We start from the raw sequence: 23,838 nt of genomic DNA on the forward strand, positions 1-23,838 counted from the left end.
CATCTTTACAACAGAGGTTGATGGTGAGTGTGCTGGTGATGGTAGTGACGATGATGATGGCGATGGTGGGGGTGGTGATGGAGGTGAAGGTGCCACCCACTCACCCAACCGCTCACTTAACCACTCATCCATCCAATCACCCACTCACTAACCCGCTCACTCATGCACCCGCCCACCCATCTTTATCTCCCCACAGCCGCCATGGTCTGCTCCACTCCATTCAGCAACAAGTTCAAGGACGTTTCGGCATCCCCCGGAGGGATCCTCATCGGCATTGGGAGCAACAGAGACGTCAGCATCTGGTCCGGTTGTTCTTGGAGATCGATGGGGGCGATGTTTGATCAGATATCGACCGGTGGCCGAGGACGGGGTGCCGCAACGTCTAGCGGAGACCTCTACGTGTGGGCGAGAACCGACGCCGGGGACGTGTACTACTACCATCGATACGCGTGGTACCACGTTATGTGTAAGATTATGATTTGCTTCTGCCGCTGCTACTATTATTAGTACCAATACTGCAAGCATATTATTTAAAAGTAATACGCCCACTCATTCACCCACCCACCCACTCACCAACTCACTCTCTCATCCACTAAGTCACTCAACGACTCACCCACCTACCCACTCACTCGACCATTCACTCACCCACTCATCCATTCACCCACCCACTCAATCACCCACTCACTCATCTACTCACTCACTTATCCACTCACTCATTCAACCACCCACTCACCCACCTACTCACCTATGCATCCACCCACTCACTCATCCACTCACCGACTCACCCACTCACTCAATCACTCATCCACTTACCCAGCCACCCACTCACCCATTCACCAAGTCACTCACTCACCCACTCACCCAGTCAGTCACTCACATACTCACCCACTCACCCACTCACCCACCCATCAACTCACCCACCCACCCATCCACTCACCCACCCATCCACTCACCCTCCCACCCACTCACCCATTCACGCAATTACTCACTCAATCACCCACTCAGTCACTAATTTACTCACCCACCAACTCACAAAACCACTCACTTAACCACTCTTCCATCCACTCATTCACCTACTCACTCACCCATTCACCCACCCAATCACTCACTTATCCACTGACTCATCTGCTCACTCACTCATCCACTCACTCGCTAATCAACTCACTCAACCACTTACCCATTCACCTAGCCACCCACTTATTCACTTACTCACCCACTCAGTCACTCACCTACTCACCCACCCACTCACCCAACTACCCACTCACCCAACCGCTCACTTAACCACTCATCCATCCACTCATCCACCCATTCACCCACCCACTCACCCACCCACCCATTCACCCATTCACCCATTCACCCATTCACCCACCCACCCACTCGCCCATTCACCCACCCACTCACCCATTAACTCACTCATCCACTCACTCACTCACTCAATCATCCACTCACCGACCCACCCACTCACCCACCCACCCACTTACCCACTCATCCACTCACTCACCTACTTAACCACCCACTCACCCAGTCGCTCACTCAACGACTCATCCGTCCACTCATCCACCCATTCACCCACCCACCCACTCACCTATTCACCCACCCACGAACTCACTCACCCAGTCACTCACTCACGCATCCACTCACTCACTCATCAACTCACTCATTCACTCATCAACTCACTCATTCACTCATCCACTCACCCACCGCTTCACCATTCACTCACTCACCCACTCAGTCACTCACCTACTCACCTCACCCACCCACTCACTCATCCACTCACTCACTCATCCAGTCACAAACCCGCTCACCCATTCACCCATTCACTCACTGACTTATTCACTCACTCAATCATCCACTCACCCACTCACCCATTGAACCATTCACTCACTCATCCACTCACTCACTTATCCACTCACTCACTCATCCACTCACCTACTCACCTATTCATCCACCCACTCACTAACTCACTCACCGACTCACCCACTCACCCACTCACTCATCCACTCACTGACTCATCCCCTCACACAATCACTCATCCACTTACCCAGCCACCCACTCACCCATTCACCAATTCACTCACCTACCCAGTCACCCAGTCAGTCACTCACATACTCACCCACTCACCCACCCATCAACTCACCCACCCACCCATCCACTCACTCATCCACACACCCTCCCACCCACTCACCCTCCCACCCACCCACTCACCCATTCACTCACTCACTCACCCACTCACCCATTCACTCACTCACTCACCCACTCAGTCACTAATTTACTCACCCACCCACCAACTCACAAAACCACTCACTTAACCACTCTTCCATCACTCATCCACACATTCACCTACTCACTCTCTCATTCACCTACCCACCCATTCGCATACTCACTCACCCACTCACTCACTCACTCATCCACCCACGTACTTATCCACTCACTCATCATCTCGCTCACTCATCCACTCACCCATTCACCTATTCACTCACTCACCCACTCACTTACCCACTCACTCACTTACCCACTCAGTCACTCACCTACTCACCCACCCACTCACCCAACTACCCACTCACCCACCCACCCACTCACCCAACCATTCACTTAACCACTCATCCATCCACTCATCCACCCATTCACCCGCCCACCCACTCACCCACCCACCCACCCACTCACCCATTCTCCCATCCACCCACCCACTCACTCACTCACTCATCCACTCACCGACCCACCCACTCACCCATTCACCCATTCACTCACTCACCCACTCAGTCACTCACCTACTCACCCACCTACCCACTCAAGCAACCACTCACTCACCCACTCATCCATTCACCCACCCACTCACTCATCCACCCACCCACTCACCTATTCACCCACCCACTCATCCACTCACTCACCTACTTACCCACCCACCCACTCACCCAATCGCTCACTGAACGACTCATCCGTCCACTCATCCACCCATTCACCCACCCACTCACCTATTCACCCACCCACTCACTCACCCACTCATCCACTCACTCACCCACTCACCCACTCACCCACTCACCCACCCATCCACTCACCCACCCACTCACCCACCCACCCACTCACCCAACCACCTACCCACTCACCCAACCGTTAACTTAACCACTCATCCATCCACTCATCCACCCATTCACCCACCCACCCACTCACCCACCCATCCACTCACCCATTCACCCATCCACCCACTCACCCATTCACCCACCCACCCAACCACCCACTCACTCACCCACTCACTCACTCATCCACTCACTCACTCATCCACTCACCGACCCACCCACTCACCCATTCACCCACCCACCCACCCAACCACCCACTCACTCACTCATCCACTCACTCACTCATCCACTCACCGACCCACCCACTCACCCATCCACCCATTCACTCACTCACCTACTTACCCACCACTCACCCACCCACCCACTCACCCACCCACCCACTCACTCACCCACTCACTCACTCATCCACTCACTCACCTACTTACCCACCATCCCCCCACCCACCCACCCACTCTACCAATCGCCCACTGAACCACTCATCCGTCCACTCATCCACCCATTCACCCACCCACTCACTCACCCAGTCACTCACACACGCATCCACTCACTCACTCACTCACTCATCCACTCACTCACTCATCATCTCGCTCACTCATCCACTCACTCATTCACCTACTCACTAACTCACCCACTCAGTCACTTACCTACTCACCCACCCGACCACCCACCCACTCTACCAATCGCCCACTGAACCACTCATTCGTCCACTCATTCACCCATTCACCCACCCACCCACTCAACTATTCACCCACCCACTCACTCACCCAGTCACTCACACACCCACTCACTCATTCACTCATCCACTTACCCACCGCCTCAACCCATTCACTCACTCACCCACTCAGTCACTCACCTACTCATCTACTCACCCACACACTCACCCATCCACTCACATACCCGCTCACCCATTCACCCATCCACTCATTCACCTACTCACTCACCCATTCACCCATCCACTCACTCACTCGCTTATCCACTCACTCACTCATCCACTCACTCACTCATCCACTCATTCACTCATCCATTCACTCACTGATCCACTCACTCACTCATCAACTCACTCAACCACTTACCCATTCACCCACCCACTCAATCACCCACTCACTCACTTATCCACTCACTCACTCATCATCTCGCTCACTCATCCACTCACTCATTCACCTACTCACTCACTCACCCACTCAGTCACTTACCTACTCACCCACCTACCCACTCACTCAACCACTCAATCACCCACTCATCCATTCACCCACCCACCCACTCACTCATCCACCCAGCCACTCACTCACCCACCCACCCACTCACCTATTCACCCACCCACTCACTCACCCACTCATCCACTCATTCATTCACTCATTCACCCACCCACTCACCTATTCACCCACCCACTCACCCACTCACTCATCCACTCACTCATCCACTCACTCACCTACTTACCCACCACTCACCCACCTACCCACCCACCCACCCACCCACCCACCTACCCACCCACCCACCCACTCACCCACCCACCCACCCACCCACTCACCCACCCACCCACCCACTCACCCACCCACTCACCCAATCGCCCACTGAACCACTCATACGTCCACTCATCCACCCATTCACCCACCCACCCACTCACCTATTCACCCACCCAGTCAGTCACTCACGCATCCACTCACTCATCCACTCACTCATTCACTCATCCACTCACCCACCGCCTCAACCCATTCACTCACTCATCCACTCAGTCACTCACCTACTGACCTACTCACCCACCCACTCACCCATCCACTCACATACCCGCTCACCCATTAACCCATCCACTCATTCACCTGCTCACTCACCCATTCAACCACTCACTCACTTATCCACTCACTCACTCATCCACTCACTCACTCATCCACTCATTCACTCATCCATTCACTTACTCATCCACTCACTCACTAATCAACTCACTCAACCACTTACCCATTCACCCACCCACTCACTCACCCACCCACCCACTCACCTATTCACCCACCCACTCACTCACCCACTCATCCACTCATTCATTCACTCATTCACCCACCCACTCACCTATTCACCCACCCACTCACTCACCCACTCACTCATCCACTCACTCACTCACCTACTTACCCACAACTCACCCACCCACTCACCCACCCACCCACCCACCTACCCACCCACCCACCCAACCACTCACCTACCCACTCACCCAATCGCCCACTGAACCACTCATCCATCCACTCATCCACCCATTCACCCACCCACCCACTCACCTATTCACCCACCCAGTCACTCACTCACGCATCCACTCACTCATCCACTCACTCATTCACTCATCCACTCACCCACCGCCTCAACCCATTCACTCACTCATCCACTCACATACCCGCTCACCCATTAACACATCCACTCATTCACCTACTCACTCACCCATTCAACCACTCACTCACTCACTTATCCACTCACTCACTTATCCACTCACTCACTCATCCACTCACTCACTCATCCACTCACTCACTCATCCACTAATTCACTCATCCATTCACTCACTCATCCACTCACTCACTCATCAACTCACTCAACCACTTACCCATTCACCCACCCACTCAATCACCCACTCACTCACTTATCCACTCACTCACTGATCATCTCGCTCACTCATCCACTCACTCATTTACCTACTCACTCACTCACCCACTCAGTCACTTACCTACTCACCCACCTACCCACTCACTCAACCACTCACTCATCCATTCACCCACCCACCCACTCACTCATCCACCCAGCCACTCACTCACCCACCCACCCACTCACCTATTCACCCACCCACTCACTCACCCACTCACTCACCCACTCATTCATTCACTCATTCACCCACCCACTCACCTATTCACCCACCCACTCACTCACCCACTCACTCATCCACTCACTCACCTACTTACCCACCACTCACCCACCCACTCACCCACCCACCCACTCACTCACCCACCCACCCACCTACCCACCCACCCACCCACCCACTCACCCACCCACCCACCCACTCACCCACCCACCAACCCACTCACCCACCCACCCACTCACCCAATCGCCCACTGAACCACTCATCCGTCCACTCATCCACCCATTCACCCACCCACCCACTCACCTATTCACCCACCCAGTCACTCACTCACGCATCCACTCACTCATCCACTCACTCATCCACTCACCCACCGCCTCAACCCATTCACTCACTCACCCACTCAGTCACTCACCTACTGACCTACTCACCCACCCACTCACCCATCCACTCACATACCCGCTCACCCATTAACCCATCCACTCATTCACCTACTCACTCACGCATTCAACCACTCACTCACTCACTTATCCACTCACTCACTCATCTACTCACTCACTCATCCACTCAATTACTCATCCACTCACTCACTCATCAACTCACTCAACCACTTACCCATTCACCCACCCACTCAATCACCCACTCACTCACTCACCTATCCACTCACTCACTATCTCGCTCACTCATCCACTCACTCATTCACCTATTCACTCACTCATCCACTCAGCCACTCACCTACTCACCGACCTACCCACTCACTCAACCACTCACTCACCCACTCATCCATTCACCCACCCACTCAATCACCCACTCACTCATCCACCCACCCACTCACTCACCCACCCACCCACTAACCTATTCACCCACCCACTCACTCATCCACTCACTCACCTACTCACCCACCCACCCACTCACCCAATCGCTCATTGAACAACTCATCCGTCCACTCATCCACCCATTCACCCACCCACCCACTCACTCATCCACTCACCCACCGCCTCGACCCATTCACTCACTCACCCACTCAGTCACTCACCTACTGATCTACTCACCCACCCACTCACATACCCGCTCACCCATTAACCCATCCACTCATTCACCTACTCAATCACCCATTCAACCACTCACTCACTTACTTATCCACTCACTCACTCATCCACTCACTCACTCATCCACTCACTCACTCATCCACTCACTCATCAGCTGACTCAACCACTTACCCAATCACCCACCCACCTATTCACCCACCCACCCACTCACCCACTAACTCACTCAATCTACCACTCACCAATCCACTCACCCACACAACCATGAATCCACCTTCTCACTCACTCACCCACTCACTCACTCACTCATCCACTCACCCACCTATCCACTCACTCACCCACCCACTCACTCACCCACTCGCTCACCCACCCACGCACCCACCCACTCACTCACCCATTCACATACCCACCCACCCACCCACTCACCCACTCACCCACTCACCTACTCACCCAATCACTCACCCACTCACCCACCCACTCACGCACCCACCCACCCACGCACCCACCCACCCACTCACCCATCCACCCACTCACCCACCCACCCACCCACTCACCCACCCACCCACCCACTCACTCACCCATTAATTCACTCATCCACTCACTCACCCACTCACTCACTCACCCACTCACCTACTCACCCATCCACTCACCCACTCACTCACCCACTCGCTCACCCACCCACTGACTCACCCATTCACACACCCACTCACTCACCCATCCACCCACACACTCACCCACCCACCCACCCACCCACTCACTCACCCACTCACTCACTCACTCACCCACTCACCCACCCACTGACTCACCCACTCACTCACCCACTCACTCACCCACGCACCCACCCACCCACTCACTCACTCACTCACTCACCCACCCACTCACCCACCCACTCACCCAATCACTCACCCACTCACCCACCCACGCACCCACCCACTCACCCACCCACCCACCCACTCACCCACCCACCCACCCACCCACTCACCCACCCACCCACCCACCCACTCACTCACCCACTCACTCACTCACCCACTCACCCATTCACTCACTCACCCACTCACCCATTCACTCACCCACCCACTCACCCACCCACGCACCCACCCACCCACCCACTCACCCACCCACCCACCCACCCACTCACCCACCCACTCACTCACCCACCCACTCACTCACCCACCCATTCACTCACTCACCCACCCATTCACTCACTCACCCACTCACCCACTCACCCACTCACTCACCCACCCACTCACTCACCCACCCACTCACCCACCCACTCACCCAATCACTCACCCACTCACCCACCCACGCACCCACCCACTCACCCACTCACGCACCCACCCACCCACGCACCCACCCACCCACCCACTCACTCACTCACTCACTCACTCACCCACCCACCCACCCACCCACTCACTCACCCACTCACTCACTCACTCACTCACCCACTCACCCATTCACTCACTCACCCACTCACCCATTCACTCACTCATCCACTCACCCACTCACTCACCCACCCATTTACTCACTCACCCACCCATTCACTCACTCACCCACTCACCCACTCACCCACTCACTCACTTACTCACCCACTCACTCACTCACCCACCCACTCACCCACCCACTCACCCAATCACTCACCCACTCACCCACCCACGCACCCACCCACTCACCCACTCACGCACCCACCCACCCACGCACCCACCCACCCACTCACTCACTCACCCACCCACCCACCCACTCACTCACCCACTCACTCACTCACTCACCCACTCACCCATTCACTCACTCACCCACTCACCCATTCACTCACTCATCCAGTCACTCACTCACTCACCCACTCACTCACCCACCCATTTACTCACTCACCCACTATTCACTCACTCACCCACTCACCCACCCACCCACCTACTCACTCACCCACTCACCCACCCACACACTCACTCACCCATTCACTCACTCACCCACCCACTCACTCACTCAACTACTCACCCACCCACCCACTCACTCACCCGCCCGCTCACACTTAATGAAATGAAAACAGCTGTACCAATGATATTCTATCTGCGTCTATACATCCCACTGCTATTGTTAGTGTGGGAGTAAAGTTCAGTGTTTATTTGGTTAGTCTAGCTGTATCATCATAATCATTAACACATTGAGACCCATATACCTACATAGAGACCCATACAGACTGATAGAGATACATGCACGTCGATAGATATACATAGACACGTAACGGTAGATATATACTCAATGCCTAACCAGCGCAGGTACATCAGAATTCAATCCATGTTGGACTAAGTCCTCAATTATTGTTAGGGTGTCCGGTACTGGGACTTTGGTGAACAAAGATACTACATCAAAGCTGACGAGGATGTCATCAGGAGATAGTACCATGTCCTTAACCATAGAGACTAATTGGGTTGAGTTGAGTACTGCCGAAGAGGTCTTGCCTGTGAAGGGGAGCAGAGTATCTGATAGAAAACGGGCTAGTTTGTACGTCGGAGAGTTTATCGTCGACACGATGGGTCGTAGCGGGGTGCCTTCTTTATGGATTTTGGGAAGACCATAGAGTCTCGGAGGTCTAGCTGCCGATGGCTAGACCTCCCAGACTCTATGGTCTTCCCAAAATCCATAAAGAAGGCACCCCGCTACGACCCATCGTGTCGACGATAAACTCTCCTACGTACAATCTAGCCCGTTTTCTATCAAATACTCTGCTCCCCTTCACAGGCAAGACCTCTTCGGCAGTACTCAACTCAACCCAATTAGTCTCTATGGTTAAGGACATGGTACTATCTCCTGATGACATCCTCGTCAGCTTTGATGTAGTATCTTTGTTCACCAAAGTCCCAGTACCGGACACCCTAACAATAATTGAGGACTTAGTCCAACATGGATTGAATTCTGATGTACCTGCGCTGGTTAGGCATTGCCTCACCAACACTTATTTTACCTGGAATGGCACCTTCTACAAACAGAATTAGGGTACCCCTATGGGCTCCCCCTTGTCACCAGTTATAGCCAACATGTTCATGGAAAAGTTTGAATCAGACGCCATCCAGACATCCACCCTGCGTCCTTCCTTGTGGAAGAGGTATTTGGACGACACTTTCGTCATCTGGCCACATGGCCTCCCAGCATTGAACCACTTCTTGGACCACATCAATTCTAGACACCCATCCATCAGATTCACCATGGAAGTGGAGAAAGACGGTAAACTACCATTCTTGGATATTCTGTTTGAGAGGAGGCCTGACGGATCCTTGGGACATTCTGTCTACAGGAAAGCCACCCACACATATTCCTACTTGAAACCGGATTCCCACGACCACCCATCTCAAAAGAATTCTCTCATCAAAACGCTATACCACAGAGCCCATGGCATTGCTGACCAACACCACCTGGCCGGTGAATTAAGACATGTACATCGGGCCCTCAGGATGAACGGATACTCTGACCGCACTATCCGCCAAGCTGTCTCTCCCACCATACAGAAACAGCCACATGAAACTCCGACCAAAACTATCACGTTGCCATACATATGTAATAAAAGACTCGGACGCTTCTCTCTCTGTCCTGTGTCCTTTATTTGGGTTCGATCTCTTTTCCCTCACGGCACTCCCCTATATACTCTTCGCTCTGCAGCCCCAGGCTGCTGTCGCTCACGTAGCCCACTCCCTCCTAGCAGACCCGCTGCTGTCTCGTCGTGCAGACCCCCGCTGCCCAACTCCTCCCTTGCAGACCCGCTGCTCTCTGCAGCCTCCTCGCTGCTCCTGCTGCCCCGGGGTCGGTCACCGTTGGCCGACGGTGCCGATCCACGTGGCCCGTGTGTGTGTGGCGATCTCGCCACCCTCTCTCTCACCCTTCGCCCTGCGTGGCCTCACACTTTCCCAGTCTCCGATCACTCCCCTACTGCTTCCGGTTTCCCCCCTTATAGACCTGAACCCTCTCCCCCACGTGACGTAACTCCTCCCCCCATGACGTCACTTCCGGGAGGTCGTTTACGCCCGCATTACACATAGCAGGCGTGACCAAAAAGATCTCCAAAATTCTAAACAAACATAAGATCCAAGTCCGATTCAGTACAGTGCATAAAATCCGTGATTTGATTCCATCTGTGAAGGATGTCGTTCCTGACTTACAGTATCCTGGAGTCTACAAATTGAGTTGCATTTGTGGTGATTGCTACATTGGAGAAACGAAACGTCATGTTTCTGATCGTGTCCGCGAGCACAAGTCAGATCTGAAACACGGCAGAACTGATTCTTCGGCCGTTGCCGATCATTGCTACAACTCGGTGGGCTCTCATGAAATTGTATTTTCCGAGACCAAGGTTCTCTGCAAACTTCCTGGCTACCATCAAAGGTTTGTACACGAAGCCATACAAATATACAAACACAGACATGATTTCAACCGTGATGACGGTTAGAAACTGAGTAATCATTGGAAAGATGTGATTAACCATGCAAAAAAGATTTAACTACACTTATTTGCCAACCTTATTTGACAGACAACCATTACTGTTTAACCATGTTTAGTGGTGCACTCCCTGTTACAGGTTGAGTCACAAACCGCACCTCTCCATAACAAAGGCTCAGCCTTTGTTATGCAGTCTATTCTTAGTCTCAAACCTCACCTTACCATATTAATAATAAGTATGCGGCCCTTGCCCCACCACCTTCTCCAACCATTATATAAACGCAGTGGTAACTCCTGCAATCTCTAATTTACTTGATACAGCTGTCGTGGCTGTGACGGTACCACCTGAAGACGGAAGCTTGTGTTGCCTCCGAAACGTCGTGATTTTTATTTTATTTTACTTTTTAATGTTTTTACCTACGTGACTTTACCGAAAAAAAACCTAAGAATATGAATCATTGCAGTCACGAAAGCTTCAAATCTAGAATACACAGATATCTATAGAGATAGACATAAATGCATAGAGACCCATATACATACACAGAGATACAGATGTAGTGGCATCACGGGATGTCACTGTGCAGTGTCGGCCCTAGAGGGCACGGCATGCAGGCTAACGACATCGCGGACACCAGAATGGTGTGGGTGTAGTACCGGTCCTGAAGCGGCCCGGTGAGCGCTGATTGATAGCGCTAAAGGACAGGGTATGGGAGTACCGGCCGTAGGAATCAGGTTACTAAAGGCCATGGCACTCTGATGGACCCGGGAGGACACGTGACCAGTTAAGTCTACAAAGGGGCCCAAGTGGGGGCTATGGGTGGTAACGTGGTTAGCATCTAGATCCTACTCGAGGATTCTGGAAGGTGGTCGTGGCTAAGGGTGGAGCCAGCCACACCGCAGAGAATATAAGCCAGGTTCCCAGAGGGACCGGCGTTGTTGTTCATCCTGAATAAACCTTTGTCTATGTCTACGTTCTCTGCTCAACGAGTCTCGAGCTGTGGTCCCGGTCCGCAGTAGCTCGTTACGTTGTAATCAATGTATAGTTAGCCTGGTGGTCACCACCATAGGTTGTTATTCTGTTAAGGGGAAGTTACCCCGTGTGTTGGAGGTAAATGAATGTGTTGCCTCCAAGTATATATCTGCAACTCAGTCAAACTCACTACACATATATAAACAGACTAGCGGTAAGTACCCGGCGTTGCCCGGGCGAAAAAGGCAGACACACACATGTAGTTGCACACACAAATCGACTGACACATACATACATAGACTGAACAAGAACCGGCATTCGCCAGTAAGTGGCAGTGACGTCACCACAACGCTTGTGCCAGGCTATGTGCACCTTGAGGCCACGTGAAGTGTCGAACGCCCGCTGCCAGGAGGTCATGGGGCGGATCCAGATGGCACAGGTCGACTGACTGAGACGACTGGCTGATGCACCACCTGTGCCCCCTACTGTGGCAACTTGCTGTGCTTTAGCCACCCAGCGCTCCGCTCGTTGTTGTGAGCGTCACTCCTCCGCCCTCCATTGTTGTTGGAGGGTGACTGCATCCAACTGCCCTGTAGCGTTCTTCAGGAGCCTCCTCCACAGAGGCCAATCTTGACACGGCTGGTACCAGTCATCGGAAAGTCGACTCAGCTCCACGTCCTCCTGTACCACATCACTCCATGTCTTCTCTAGCCCGTGCCGCGCCCATTTAGCCCCCTCAATCCGGCCGAACAAAAGCTGTTTAGGCATGCGGTGGCTGGCCATGCGGGCTACATGACTCAGGCAACGCAGTCTTGCCTGCCGGAGGAGCTCACCGATGGGACTTTGTGCACATTTTTCAAGGATTTGTGAGCTCCTCGCACAATGCAGCCCGGTTAAAGCCAGGATGGATCGTAGGCAGGCCATCCTAAATGTTTCTAACCAGCGAAGATGTTCCATTAGGGGGGTCCAAGTTTCGCAAGTGTAGAGAAGGGAGGGAATGACCGTGGCCGAGAAGACCTGAAGCTTCGTGCGGAGTGATAAACCAGGTAGCTTCCACGCAGTGTTACACAACCAATGAAAAGATAATGTGGCTCGACTGATTCGGACTGAGACCTCTGCTGTTAAACCGGAGCCAGTCATTAGCACACTGGCCAGGTATGAGAAACTCTCCAATGTCTCCACAACTGCCCCATCACCAATTGGGAGTTGTGGGGGTGGAGTGTCCGATGGAACAAAATACCCAGGCAGGTGCTTAGTTTTGGTGGGGCTGATGGCAAGGCCCCACCCCTTAGTGGCAAGCTCCAGGTTCAGCAGCAGCGCGTCCAACTCCTCTTCTGAGTGAGCATTATTTACCAGATCATCAGCATATATAATGTGGTTGACCAATAGGGACCCATCCCTTGACCGCACCCGGGCATCGATAAGCCTCCCATTGTATCTGTACCAGATGGGAATTCTTCCGGTACAGGCATTGAAGGCTTAATGGACTACGTGGTCCAAATATATGCAAAAGAATGTGGGAGGCAGAGGAAATGGCTCTGACTCACAGCCACGTAGTTTGACGTGGGGCCGCTCACCATCATGAAGGTCCTTAATGATCGTGAGCAGAGGGTCAGGGACTCTGAATACACGAAGAGCAACCCAAACGCCAGGCCTACTGATGGTATCATAGGCGTTGAGCAAGTAAATAAAGCACACACATGGACTAAAACGCACACATGGACCTACAGGCACGCAAAGAAATGGATTTACACTGACTAACATGGAGCCACGCACACACAGCGACTACCACACACACACATGGACTGACACACACATACATACATAGACTCACACACACATACATAGACTGACACACACATTGCCGTACACACGTAGACATATGAACTCTCACACACAGACATATGCTTTAGATACACACACATGGAGTTACACACACATATCAACTCACACACATACATTGACTTACACACACACATCGAGTCACACGCACACAGGTATAGACTTACACACACATATGGACTGACACACACATACACATGGATGTACACACACACATTGACTGACACACAGACGCATATTGACTTACACACTGACATGGAGCCATGCACACACATCGACCAATACACACACAGCGACTGATACACACACATGGACTGACTCTCCATTAGGAATCAATGTTACTAGGGCAGGTTAAATTCCTGGGGAAATTTACGATCGAATGTTTTTTTCATGTTTGTGTACATACATTGAACCACACCCTATATATACACATTAATGAATGCGTGCAATTGGAGTGCAGCAATGCACAGGCAGAGCTGCACCTTGTATATGAATCTGGAAATTCGACTTTAAGTGAAGCAGCGCGAAGTGAAACCCATTTTTCCATAGGAAGAAATGTTAATTGGGGAGGTTACGTTCCTGGGGTAATGTTCAACCACACTTAGGAACGTACAAACTTTCTTAACATATGAACCACCCTATATGAATGATAATAGGGTTTGCCTCTTTTTCTGGCAACAAAACAGGTGTTAAGATGTTAAAAAACCAAACTGAAACCTTTTACAAGTAACCATGTCTGCATTAACCACAATGCTTGTGGTCAGAATGCAAACAAAAAACATACTCTGATAATATATGCATTGTCCTTGAAACTTATTGGTCCACACCAGAGACAGCTTTCTTTTTAGCCTCATCTCAAATGGTGTTTGCATTCTGACCACACGCATTGTGGTTAATGCAGACATGATTCCTTGCAAAACGTTTCAGTTTTGGTCTTTTAACATCTTAACAGAAAAAAGAAGAAAAACCTATTATCATATTTTGGTACTAGCAAAGGAGGTCCCATGAGGGACCACCCTATATATACTTGAATTTTCTAAACAAATGTATATATATGAACGGATGCATGCAGATGGCGCACAGTCATTTACGGGCGGAGCCCCGGGCTACATCTACGCCACCGGCCACATGAGCGGCTATTGGAGTGTCTTCTGCGCCAGGGCGTCTGCGCCCAGCGAGCGCCTGTCCTGGTTGACGACCTCGATAAATCTCCTGAAAATTTTCGCCGACGTCTACGCCGTAGGTTGCTCGCCCAACGAATGCTGGGCCTGTGACGCCTTGTACCGGCTGTGGCGTAAGCCCAACGTTGACTGCGCCAACACGACGTGGGTGAGGGCGAGTGGTCCAGACGCTCCGGCTTTGCCCAAGAAAATAGAGGTGGACTCCGCGGGTGGAGTCTACCTCCATGGAAACAATGCGCTACTCTACCACAGGTTAGAGTTGTATTGTTAAGTCTATGGGTGGCAATGTTGAGTCTATGGTGCAGTGCTGAGTCTATGAATGAGTACTGAGTCTATGATGCAGTGTTGAGTCTATGGGCAGTGCTGTTAATTGTATGGTGCAGTGTTGAGTGTATGCGTCTCAGTGCTGAATCTATGGGCAATGCTGAGTCTATGGGTATTTTTGAGTCTATGGTGCAGTGTTTAATCTATGGGCAGTGTTGAGTCTATAGGTAGTGTTGAGTCTATCGGCAGTGTTGAGTGTATGGGTGGCATTGCTGAGTCTATGGGTGGCAGTGTTGAGTGTATGGGTGGCCGTGTTGAGTCTATGCGTCGCATTGTTGAGTCTGTGCATGGCAAAGTTGAGTCTATGGGTGGCAGTGCTGACTCTGGGTGGCAGTGTTGAGTCTATGTGAAGTACCGGTAAGTACGCTGGACACCCAGGTTGAGGCACACGTATGTTTATTACAAGTTGTCGGTACAAGACAGCACTAGAGGGGGTAGCGGCCCCCTCACCCGGATAACTGGGGATACACCCTAGCTAATCCTGACCTACTCCCAAGTCCTCCACTAACGGGCTAGGGGAGGCTAACTGGCCCGACACTGGTGAGTCGGGCTACGGTCTCCGGAGTCCCAGGGTACTGACCCTGGTTCACGGAACCACGCCTCTGGCTCGATCCTCCGCAGCCCTGACAAGGGCGGCGTTCGAGGGGAGTCCAGGGCTTCTAACTAGGAGATCTTCCTTCTTCCTCCTTCGTTCCCAGACTGAGCCACGAGCTCTCTCTGTCCTCCCCCTTTATACCCCCCGTCAGGATCACAACCCCCCAGGCTGCCTGATGCGGACGTCGCTGCGGGCACCCCCCCCGTGTACTCCCGGAGCTCCGCCCACTGTGTTTATTCCCCGTTGGATCCCATGCACCTACAGCCCTCCCGTAACAACCCTACATATGCATGGCAGTTTTGAGTTTATGGGTGGCAGTGTTAAATCTATGGGTGGCAGTGTTGAGTCTATGCATGGCAATGTTGAGTCTATGGGTGGAAGTGCCGACTCTATGGATGGCAGTGTTGAGGATATGGGTGGCAATGTTAAGTCTATGGATGGCAGTGTTGAGTATTTTCGTCGCATTTTTGAGTCTATGCGTGTCAGAGTTGAGTCTATCCGTGGCAGTCTTGAGTCTATGGCTGGCAGTGTTGAGTCTATGCGTCACATTGTTGAGGCTATGTGTGGCAGAGTTGAGTCTATGGGTGGAATTGTTGTGTCTATGCATGGCAGTGTTGAGTGTATGGGTGGCAGTGTTGAGTCTATGGGTGGAAGTGTTGAGTTTCATGGGTGGCAGTGCCGAGTCTATGGGTGGCAGTACTAACACTATGGGTGGCAGTGTTGGGTCTATGGGTGGCAATGTTTAGTGTTTGCCACCCATAAGACTCAGCACTGATACCCAGTGTTGAGACTATCGGTGGCAGTGCTAAGGATGGCAGTGTTGAGTCTATTAGTGGCAGTGTTGATTCTATGGGTGGCAGGGCTGACTGTATGGGTGGCAGTGTTGAGTGTATGGGTAGAAGTGCTGACTCTATGGGTGGCAGTGCTGAGTGTATGGGTGGCATTGTTGAGTCTATGCATGGCAGTTTTGAGTCTATGGGTGGCAGTGTTAGGGCCGCTGGTCCCCGAAGTCCCTCCCTGCTCCGTGCCTATGGCAGGGGCTCTGCTGTTCGTCGACCCCTCACTACTCTGCGAGCTGCTGCTGCCGTCGCTGGGCTCATCGCCCGACGGCTCCCCTCCCTTGTCCGTCCCTCCCCGATCTCGTGTGAGGGGCATCGCTCGCCGCACGCTCTCATTCACCTGTAAACGCTGCGTTGTCTCTCCATGAATCACACGCTATTAAACGGGGGTCAGGGGTCGGAGGGCGAATGACGCTGCCCTCACACTGCGCGAGTCCCTGCGGTGATAGACGGAGCTGGTACCTGTGGGCGCACCGAACCCTTTCACCACGCTACGAGCGCACACACCTGCGCACACGCGATACCCACTCGTGCGCCGCTCTACGCAGCGCTCCCACGTGACGAGCCGCTGTGTACACAGCTCCACACGCGACACACTGCTCAACAAGATCACGTGAGACCACGCTTCGCTATTAATGATTTATTATCTGCTACTCGCGAATTGATGCTAAGTCAGTATGAGTCGACGAGGCTGGCCTATCCTACTTCCCCTGGACCTATTCCCTATTTATCAGCTTACGATACCCTGTCACCTTGCTACTCACGGGTCGAAGTATTCGGCGTCCTGTGGCTTTTCCTCTATGCCGTCGGGGCACGTCACGCGGACGTCCGGAGGGCAGAGCTGGGAGCCGACTTGAACGCGTGCCTCTTGAAGAGAAGTGAAGAGAGAGACTCCCTACCTTGCTACGCTCCTTTTTATCTTAATTCCCGGACTCGGGCCCCTACCCCCTTCCCACGTACCGTGCGCCTTCGATATGCTAATCGGATGTGCGGCAAGTGTGGCGTTCCGCAAGTTAATTCCTTTCTCACGCATGCCTTTGTTATTGCAGATTATGCGGCGGCGTCCATTACAAAGGTGCGCCGTGGGAATTTGTGCACGGCTCCCCGCGTGCGTCCGCCCTCCGGATTATTCATACCTTCAGCTCAATCATTTACCCACCCTAACAATTGTGCCTGCGCCCTCAAGCGCAACCATCCTAACCTTCCGTGACTATGCGCAAGAGCCCCTGCGGTCCTGCTACTCATGCTGTCCCGTCCTTCCCCTGCTGGCCTCGTCGACGCGTGGGGGGGGGGGGGGGTGTGTGTGGGGGATGCGTTTCAACCGTGGTGGCCGAATGCCCTTCGCCGCGGCCACACCATATTAAGGCCGATCGCAGCGCCGCGGTGCAACGTAGCGTCGGGGGAGGTCATCCAATTCCCTGATCGACGGAAACCGTGAGAGTTAATCCCGATAAGGGTTTCTCGGATAAAAACCGGTCGATCAGGTGTCCTCCCCTTCCAGCTCTATGGGGGGGGGGGGGGGGGGAATGCGTGCGGGTGTGTTCATGTGAGGTGAGGTGAGGGGGATGAGGGGTTGGCTGCTTGGTGGTGGCGAGGTCGGGGATGGGACGCCTGCCGAACGGCTTCGTGGCGGCGGCATCACATAGCCCCCCGAGGTGCCAGTCCCCGTCCCGGGTTGACTGGAGCACCTCGCTTGGGCCGCGCCCACGAGGAAACGTTGCGGGATCCGGGGGATCCGTCCGGACCTGGTGGCTGGCCTCGGGGCGGGTGGTTCCGTCCTCTGTAGCTCCTGCGGCGGCCTCCTCCTCCACTCCAGCGGCTCTCCCCGTCCTCCGGCACCTGCGGGCTGGGGCACAAACTCAGCAGCGGAAGGGTTTAGGGCCCGTCGTCCGCGCCGTCTCCGGACTGGATCGGGGCATCTCGGGGGCCCGGCGGGGCCCATGTAGTGTGCGAGGCCCCCCAACACGAGGGGTGCGGGTACTCCGGGATTTCGGGGCCTTCGGGTGACGGGATTCTCTCTCGCCGGGGCCGCTTTCCACAGTTTTAAGCGGCGGACGTTGACCACCGTCTCTCGACCCCTCTCCCCGCCATAAATTAGTACCGTCCAGGGGGAGATCTGCCGCACCACGGTCCAGGGTCCCCGCCAGTAGGTCGTCAGTTTCCCCACCTGCCCGGCCCCGACGCGAGGGGTGTGTAGCCACACCTTAGCGCCTGTCAGGAATAAGGGGGGTTCCATGCGGGGTCGGGTGCCCTGTTCCTGCCGCCGATGCACGGCTTCCTCTTGCAGGTATGCTCGGCCTCGGGCTTCTCGCAGGGTCTCCAACAGGTGTTCCACGGGGCGGCTTCCCTCCTCCGGCTGGGGGGAAGGGACGCCGAATAGCAAATCTGCAGGTAAACGAGACTCACGGCCGAACATCATTAAAAACGGGGTTTGTCCCGTCGACGTGTGTATGGTGGTGGCGTAGGCGAAAAGGGCGTAGGGGAGGTGTTCGTCCCAATCCCGTTGATTTGCGGCCGCCATACGTTTGAGTTTCCCCGCTAGGGTCTGATTCATGCGCTCCACCATACCGTTCGCTTGGGGGTGGTACGCTGTGGTTCGGTCCTTATGGATTTCGAATTCTCGGCACAGTGCCTGGAACAGCTCGGCCTCGAACTCGCTACCCTGGTCGGTGAGGACTCGTTCTGGGATCCCGTGCTTCAGTACGTAATGTTCCACAAATGCCCGGGCCACCACCAAGGCCGTTTTATCAGGGATGGCCACTGCCACGGGGTAGCGGGTGAAATACTCTACTGCGACCAGGATATACCGGTTGCCTCGATGGGATCGTGGGAATGGCCCCTGTAGGTCGATCCTGACCAGCTGATTCGTGCGGCTGACGCGGAACGGCCTTAGGGGTACCTGGTATTGTGCCGGTTTCGGCCCGCACTGCTGATAGGCGCGGCAGCCCTGTACCCAGGCCGCCACGTCTTGTGCCAATTTGGGCCAGAGATTCTGGCGACGCAGGGTCTCTCGAGTGCGTCGTTCCCCATCGTGGCCCCCGAGTGGGTGGTCATGCACCAGCCGTAGCAGCTGGGGTCGCACCTGGGCAGGAACACAGATGCATCCCGGCTGGCCGGCCTCGGTTAACTCCCGTACCACTCCGTTCTGCACACACAACCGGGCATACAAACCGCTCCAGGGTCCTGGTAGGGCGCTCTTTTCCCCCCGCAGTGCCGCCTCCACTGCCGCCAGATCGGGATCCCGCTGCTGGGTCTGTCTCAGCTGCTCGTCGTTCAGGCCCGGGAAGGCGCAGCCGACGTCCTCCTGGATCTGTCCGATCGGGGTGGGGTGACCCGCCGGGTCCCGAGCCGTGGGTCCCGCGCTTGTCGGGCGGTCGACGGGATCCTTGGTGCCACCTGGAAGGGTCTCTGTGGCGCACACTGTACTCTCTCTCGCTGGGGGGGGGTCAGTGGCCGCGGCCCCTCGGGGGTCCGTTGCCTGCCGGCAGCGTCCCCCCGTGAAACACGGGCAGGCCTCCTCCGCCCTTGTCTCGGCGTACACCGTGGGTCGCCTCGACAAGGCGTCCGCGTTTGCATGCGTCCGGCCAGCTCGATACTCGATTTGCAGGTTGTACTCCTGCAACTGTGCCAACCACCGGGCCATCTGCCCCCGCGGCTCCTTGAATGTAAGAAGAAACTGCAGAGCATAATGGTCAGTGCGTACGCGACATTTCCTGCCGTACAAATACGGCCGGAACTGTTTACATGCGAAAATCACTGCGTACAACTCTTGGCGGGTCACGCAATAGTTCAGCTCGGCCCCACTCAAGGTCCGGCTGGCGTATGCGATGACTCGTTCCGTTCCATCCTGTACCTGTGACAACACCGCGCCCAGCCCGCTGCTGCAGGCGTCGGTGTCCAAAATAAAATCGGTGGTAAAATCGGGGAAAGCGAGGGTGGGGTCGTGGGTGAGGTGGTCTTTGAGAGTGGTGAAGGCCGTCTGGCAGGCCCCCGTCCACTGATAGGGGTGCTTAGGGGAGGTGAGTTGGGTGAGGGGGCGTGCAATCTCACTGAATCCCTTTATAAATCGACGATAATAGGTGGTGAGCCCCAAAAATGATCTGATCTCCGTCAGATTCCTTGGCCGTGGCCACTCCACTACGGCGCGTACCTTCTCCGGATCGGTGCGCACGCCTGCCTCGCTGACGCGATGCCCGAGGTACCCCACCTCGCGTTGTGCGATGTAACACTTACGGGGCTTGAGCTTGAGATGAGCCGCTCGCAGTCGCTGGAACACCTCTCATAACCTGGACCAATGCTCAGACAAAGATCTACTGAACACTATCACGTCGTCCAGGTAAATCAGGCACTGTTCCCATTGCAAGCCCCGCATCACCAACTCCATCAGCCGCTGGAACGTCGCGGGCGCATTGGTGAGTCCGAACGGGAGTACTCGAAACTCGAATAGTCCCATCGGGGTGGTGAAGGCGGTTTTCGGCCGATCCTCCTCCGCCATCTCCACCTGCCAGTACCCGGACGCGAGATCGAGGGTGGAAAAATATCGCGCTCCGGCGAGGCTGTCAAAAGTGTCGTCGATGCGAGGTATGGGGAAGGCGTCGCCGAGCGTGACTGCGTTCAGTTTACGGTAATCGACGCAGAACCGGGTTGACCCATCCTTTTTCGTTACTAGTACCACCGGGGCTGACCAGGGGCTCGCCGAGGGCTGAATTATGTTATCGCGAAGCATGTCCCCAACCGCCTCTTTGATCTGGGTGCATTCGGGTGTGCCCACTCGGTATGCAGGGAGTTTGATGGGTCGGGCTGCACCGGTGTCAATTTGGTGCTTAACAAGGTCAGTCCGACCCACGTCCGAGTCGTGTTCACTGAATACGTCGGCATACTCCCGCAGTAACTCGCGCCGCCGATCGGCCTCTCCCTTAGGTAAGTCCGCCCATGGTACATGTAACGCGTCGAGCAGGGGAACGACCTCGGCTTGGGGAGTCGGGCCGACTCGCCAGGCCAGGTCCTGGTCACCCTCAGGACGACCGGGGTCCTCAGCCCAGAGTGCGAACACCGAGTCGTTAGAGTAGCGTGCGTGCAGGGGGTGTACTGTGGCTATCGGGGTGCACCGTCGCAGTATCGCTGGGGTATTGTGGGGGTTAAACATCCGCATAAACAATCGGCCCCCATCTGCGTTTACCAACGTGGCAGATCCCACTATCCCATACCGTTTTGCCAACTCCGGGTGAGGAGTTAGCATTACCTCCCCTGATGGTCGGAGCGCGGGGTCGGTGGGGGATGTTGCCACCGGCACCAGCATCTCGGTGAGCGGGCCGATGGTGACTGCCGTCGCCAGCATCGCGGTCACAGGTGCGAAGTGGGGGCGCGTCGGTTCTCGTCCCAGGAACGGTATCCGCTCGCCGTTGCTCTCCATGGTGGCGCATCGCTGGCGGGGTTGCACGTTGAGTCCCAGCCGTTCTAAGAGGTCGGTACCTGCGATACACTCGTGACACAACACACTCGACATGTAGAACTCCTGGGTGCACACCTGGCTGCCTATGCGGACCTCTAGGGTGGCTCTCCCCAGCAGCCCCATTCCGGCTCCGCTCGCCGTGTGCAGCGCGCGGTCCGGTGCCTGCAGGTGACGCACGTCGACCCCGATTGCGCTGCAGTGCGCTGCGCTTACGAGCGAGGCCACCGCCCCCGTATCCAGCAGGATTCGGGTACGCATTCCGTTTACCTCCCCTTCCACCAGCGACGTGGCCCCCGTGATTCCCGCCACCAGCTCCCGCAGCCAGTCGCCAGGAGTCGCCGCGTTCCTTGGTGTCGTGGCTGGAATCTGTGTGGCGATCGCTCGCTCGCCATTATCATTACAGCTGGTTTGGATCGGGTCTACGTCGATTTCATCCCCCGGTGGTCCCCTCTCTAGGGGGGCCTTAGTGTTTGACCTATGCATCTGCCTCGCACGGGCGAGCTGAGGGCAGCCCCTCCTGAGATGCCCTCGACGGTCGCACACATAACACATCGGGGGAAGGGTGGCGGCTCCGTAGTGGGCCGCCTGCCCGCTCCCTCTCCCTGTACGCAGTTGTTCTAACTCGGACTCTAATTGGGATACCTTCCCGGCCAGCCCCCCTACTGTGGAGTGTAGTTCACCCCTCTCAGACTGGATGGTCTTCACATTTTTATTCGCTTCCTCGCGTACTTGGGTTACCCTCTCACCTACGTGGGTTACCCTCTCACCTACTTGGGTTACCTTACCGTCCATTCGGTCTACCCGGCCAGCAATATCTCCCATGCCGGTCTGTAACCCGGCTACCCAACCCGGGGTCGTCTCGCGGGGTCTCTGGGCCTCTCTCGCCCGTCTCCCTTTGGGGCTGGCGGGCTCCTCCTCATCCTCCTCCTCGTCAGGGATCAGGCTCGCCATGGTGCCCTCCTGTCCCGACCCTCGGAGCTGCGCGCGTTCGCTGGCGAGCTCCTCACACTCCAGTGCTTGCTCGACTAGGGTATCGAAAGGGAGGCCTGCGCTACCCCTTTTGGGCTGCCACCACGCGGTGCGAGCTAGGCACCTGAGTAGCTTGTCTGCCGCTAGCGCGTCAATGACCTCCTTCGCGAACTCTGGGCGGGCGATCCGGGTTAGTGATCGCACGTCCTCGGCGTAGTCTCGGAAGTCCTCGCCGGGTTGGCGACGGCGCGCCTCTAAGGCCGTCTTTGCCTGTATCGCGTTGTGTGTGCCGAA

General features: G+C 55.0%; 1 protein-coding gene across 1 annotated transcript in view; it reads left to right on the top strand.

Annotated features, from left to right (window-relative positions):
* Positions 1–201: 201 nt before the first annotated feature.
* LOC144737366 (uncharacterized) overlaps positions 202–23,838 on the top strand; it is a 29,205-nt gene continuing 5,568 nt past the window's right edge. Inside the window, exons 1-2 of the mRNA XM_078620036.1 lie at positions 202–466; positions 15,257–15,617. Of these exons, the coding sequence (XP_078476162.1) occupies positions 202–466; positions 15,257–15,617 (626 nt within the window). The remainder of the gene's footprint in view (positions 467–15,256; positions 15,618–23,838) is intronic.

Source organism: Lampetra planeri, chromosome 69, assembly GCF_965212315.1.
Source record: "Lampetra planeri chromosome 69, kcLamPlan1.2.h2, whole genome shotgun sequence".
Classification (NCBI taxonomy): Eukaryota; Metazoa; Chordata; class Hyperoartia; order Petromyzontiformes; family Petromyzontidae; genus Lampetra; species Lampetra planeri.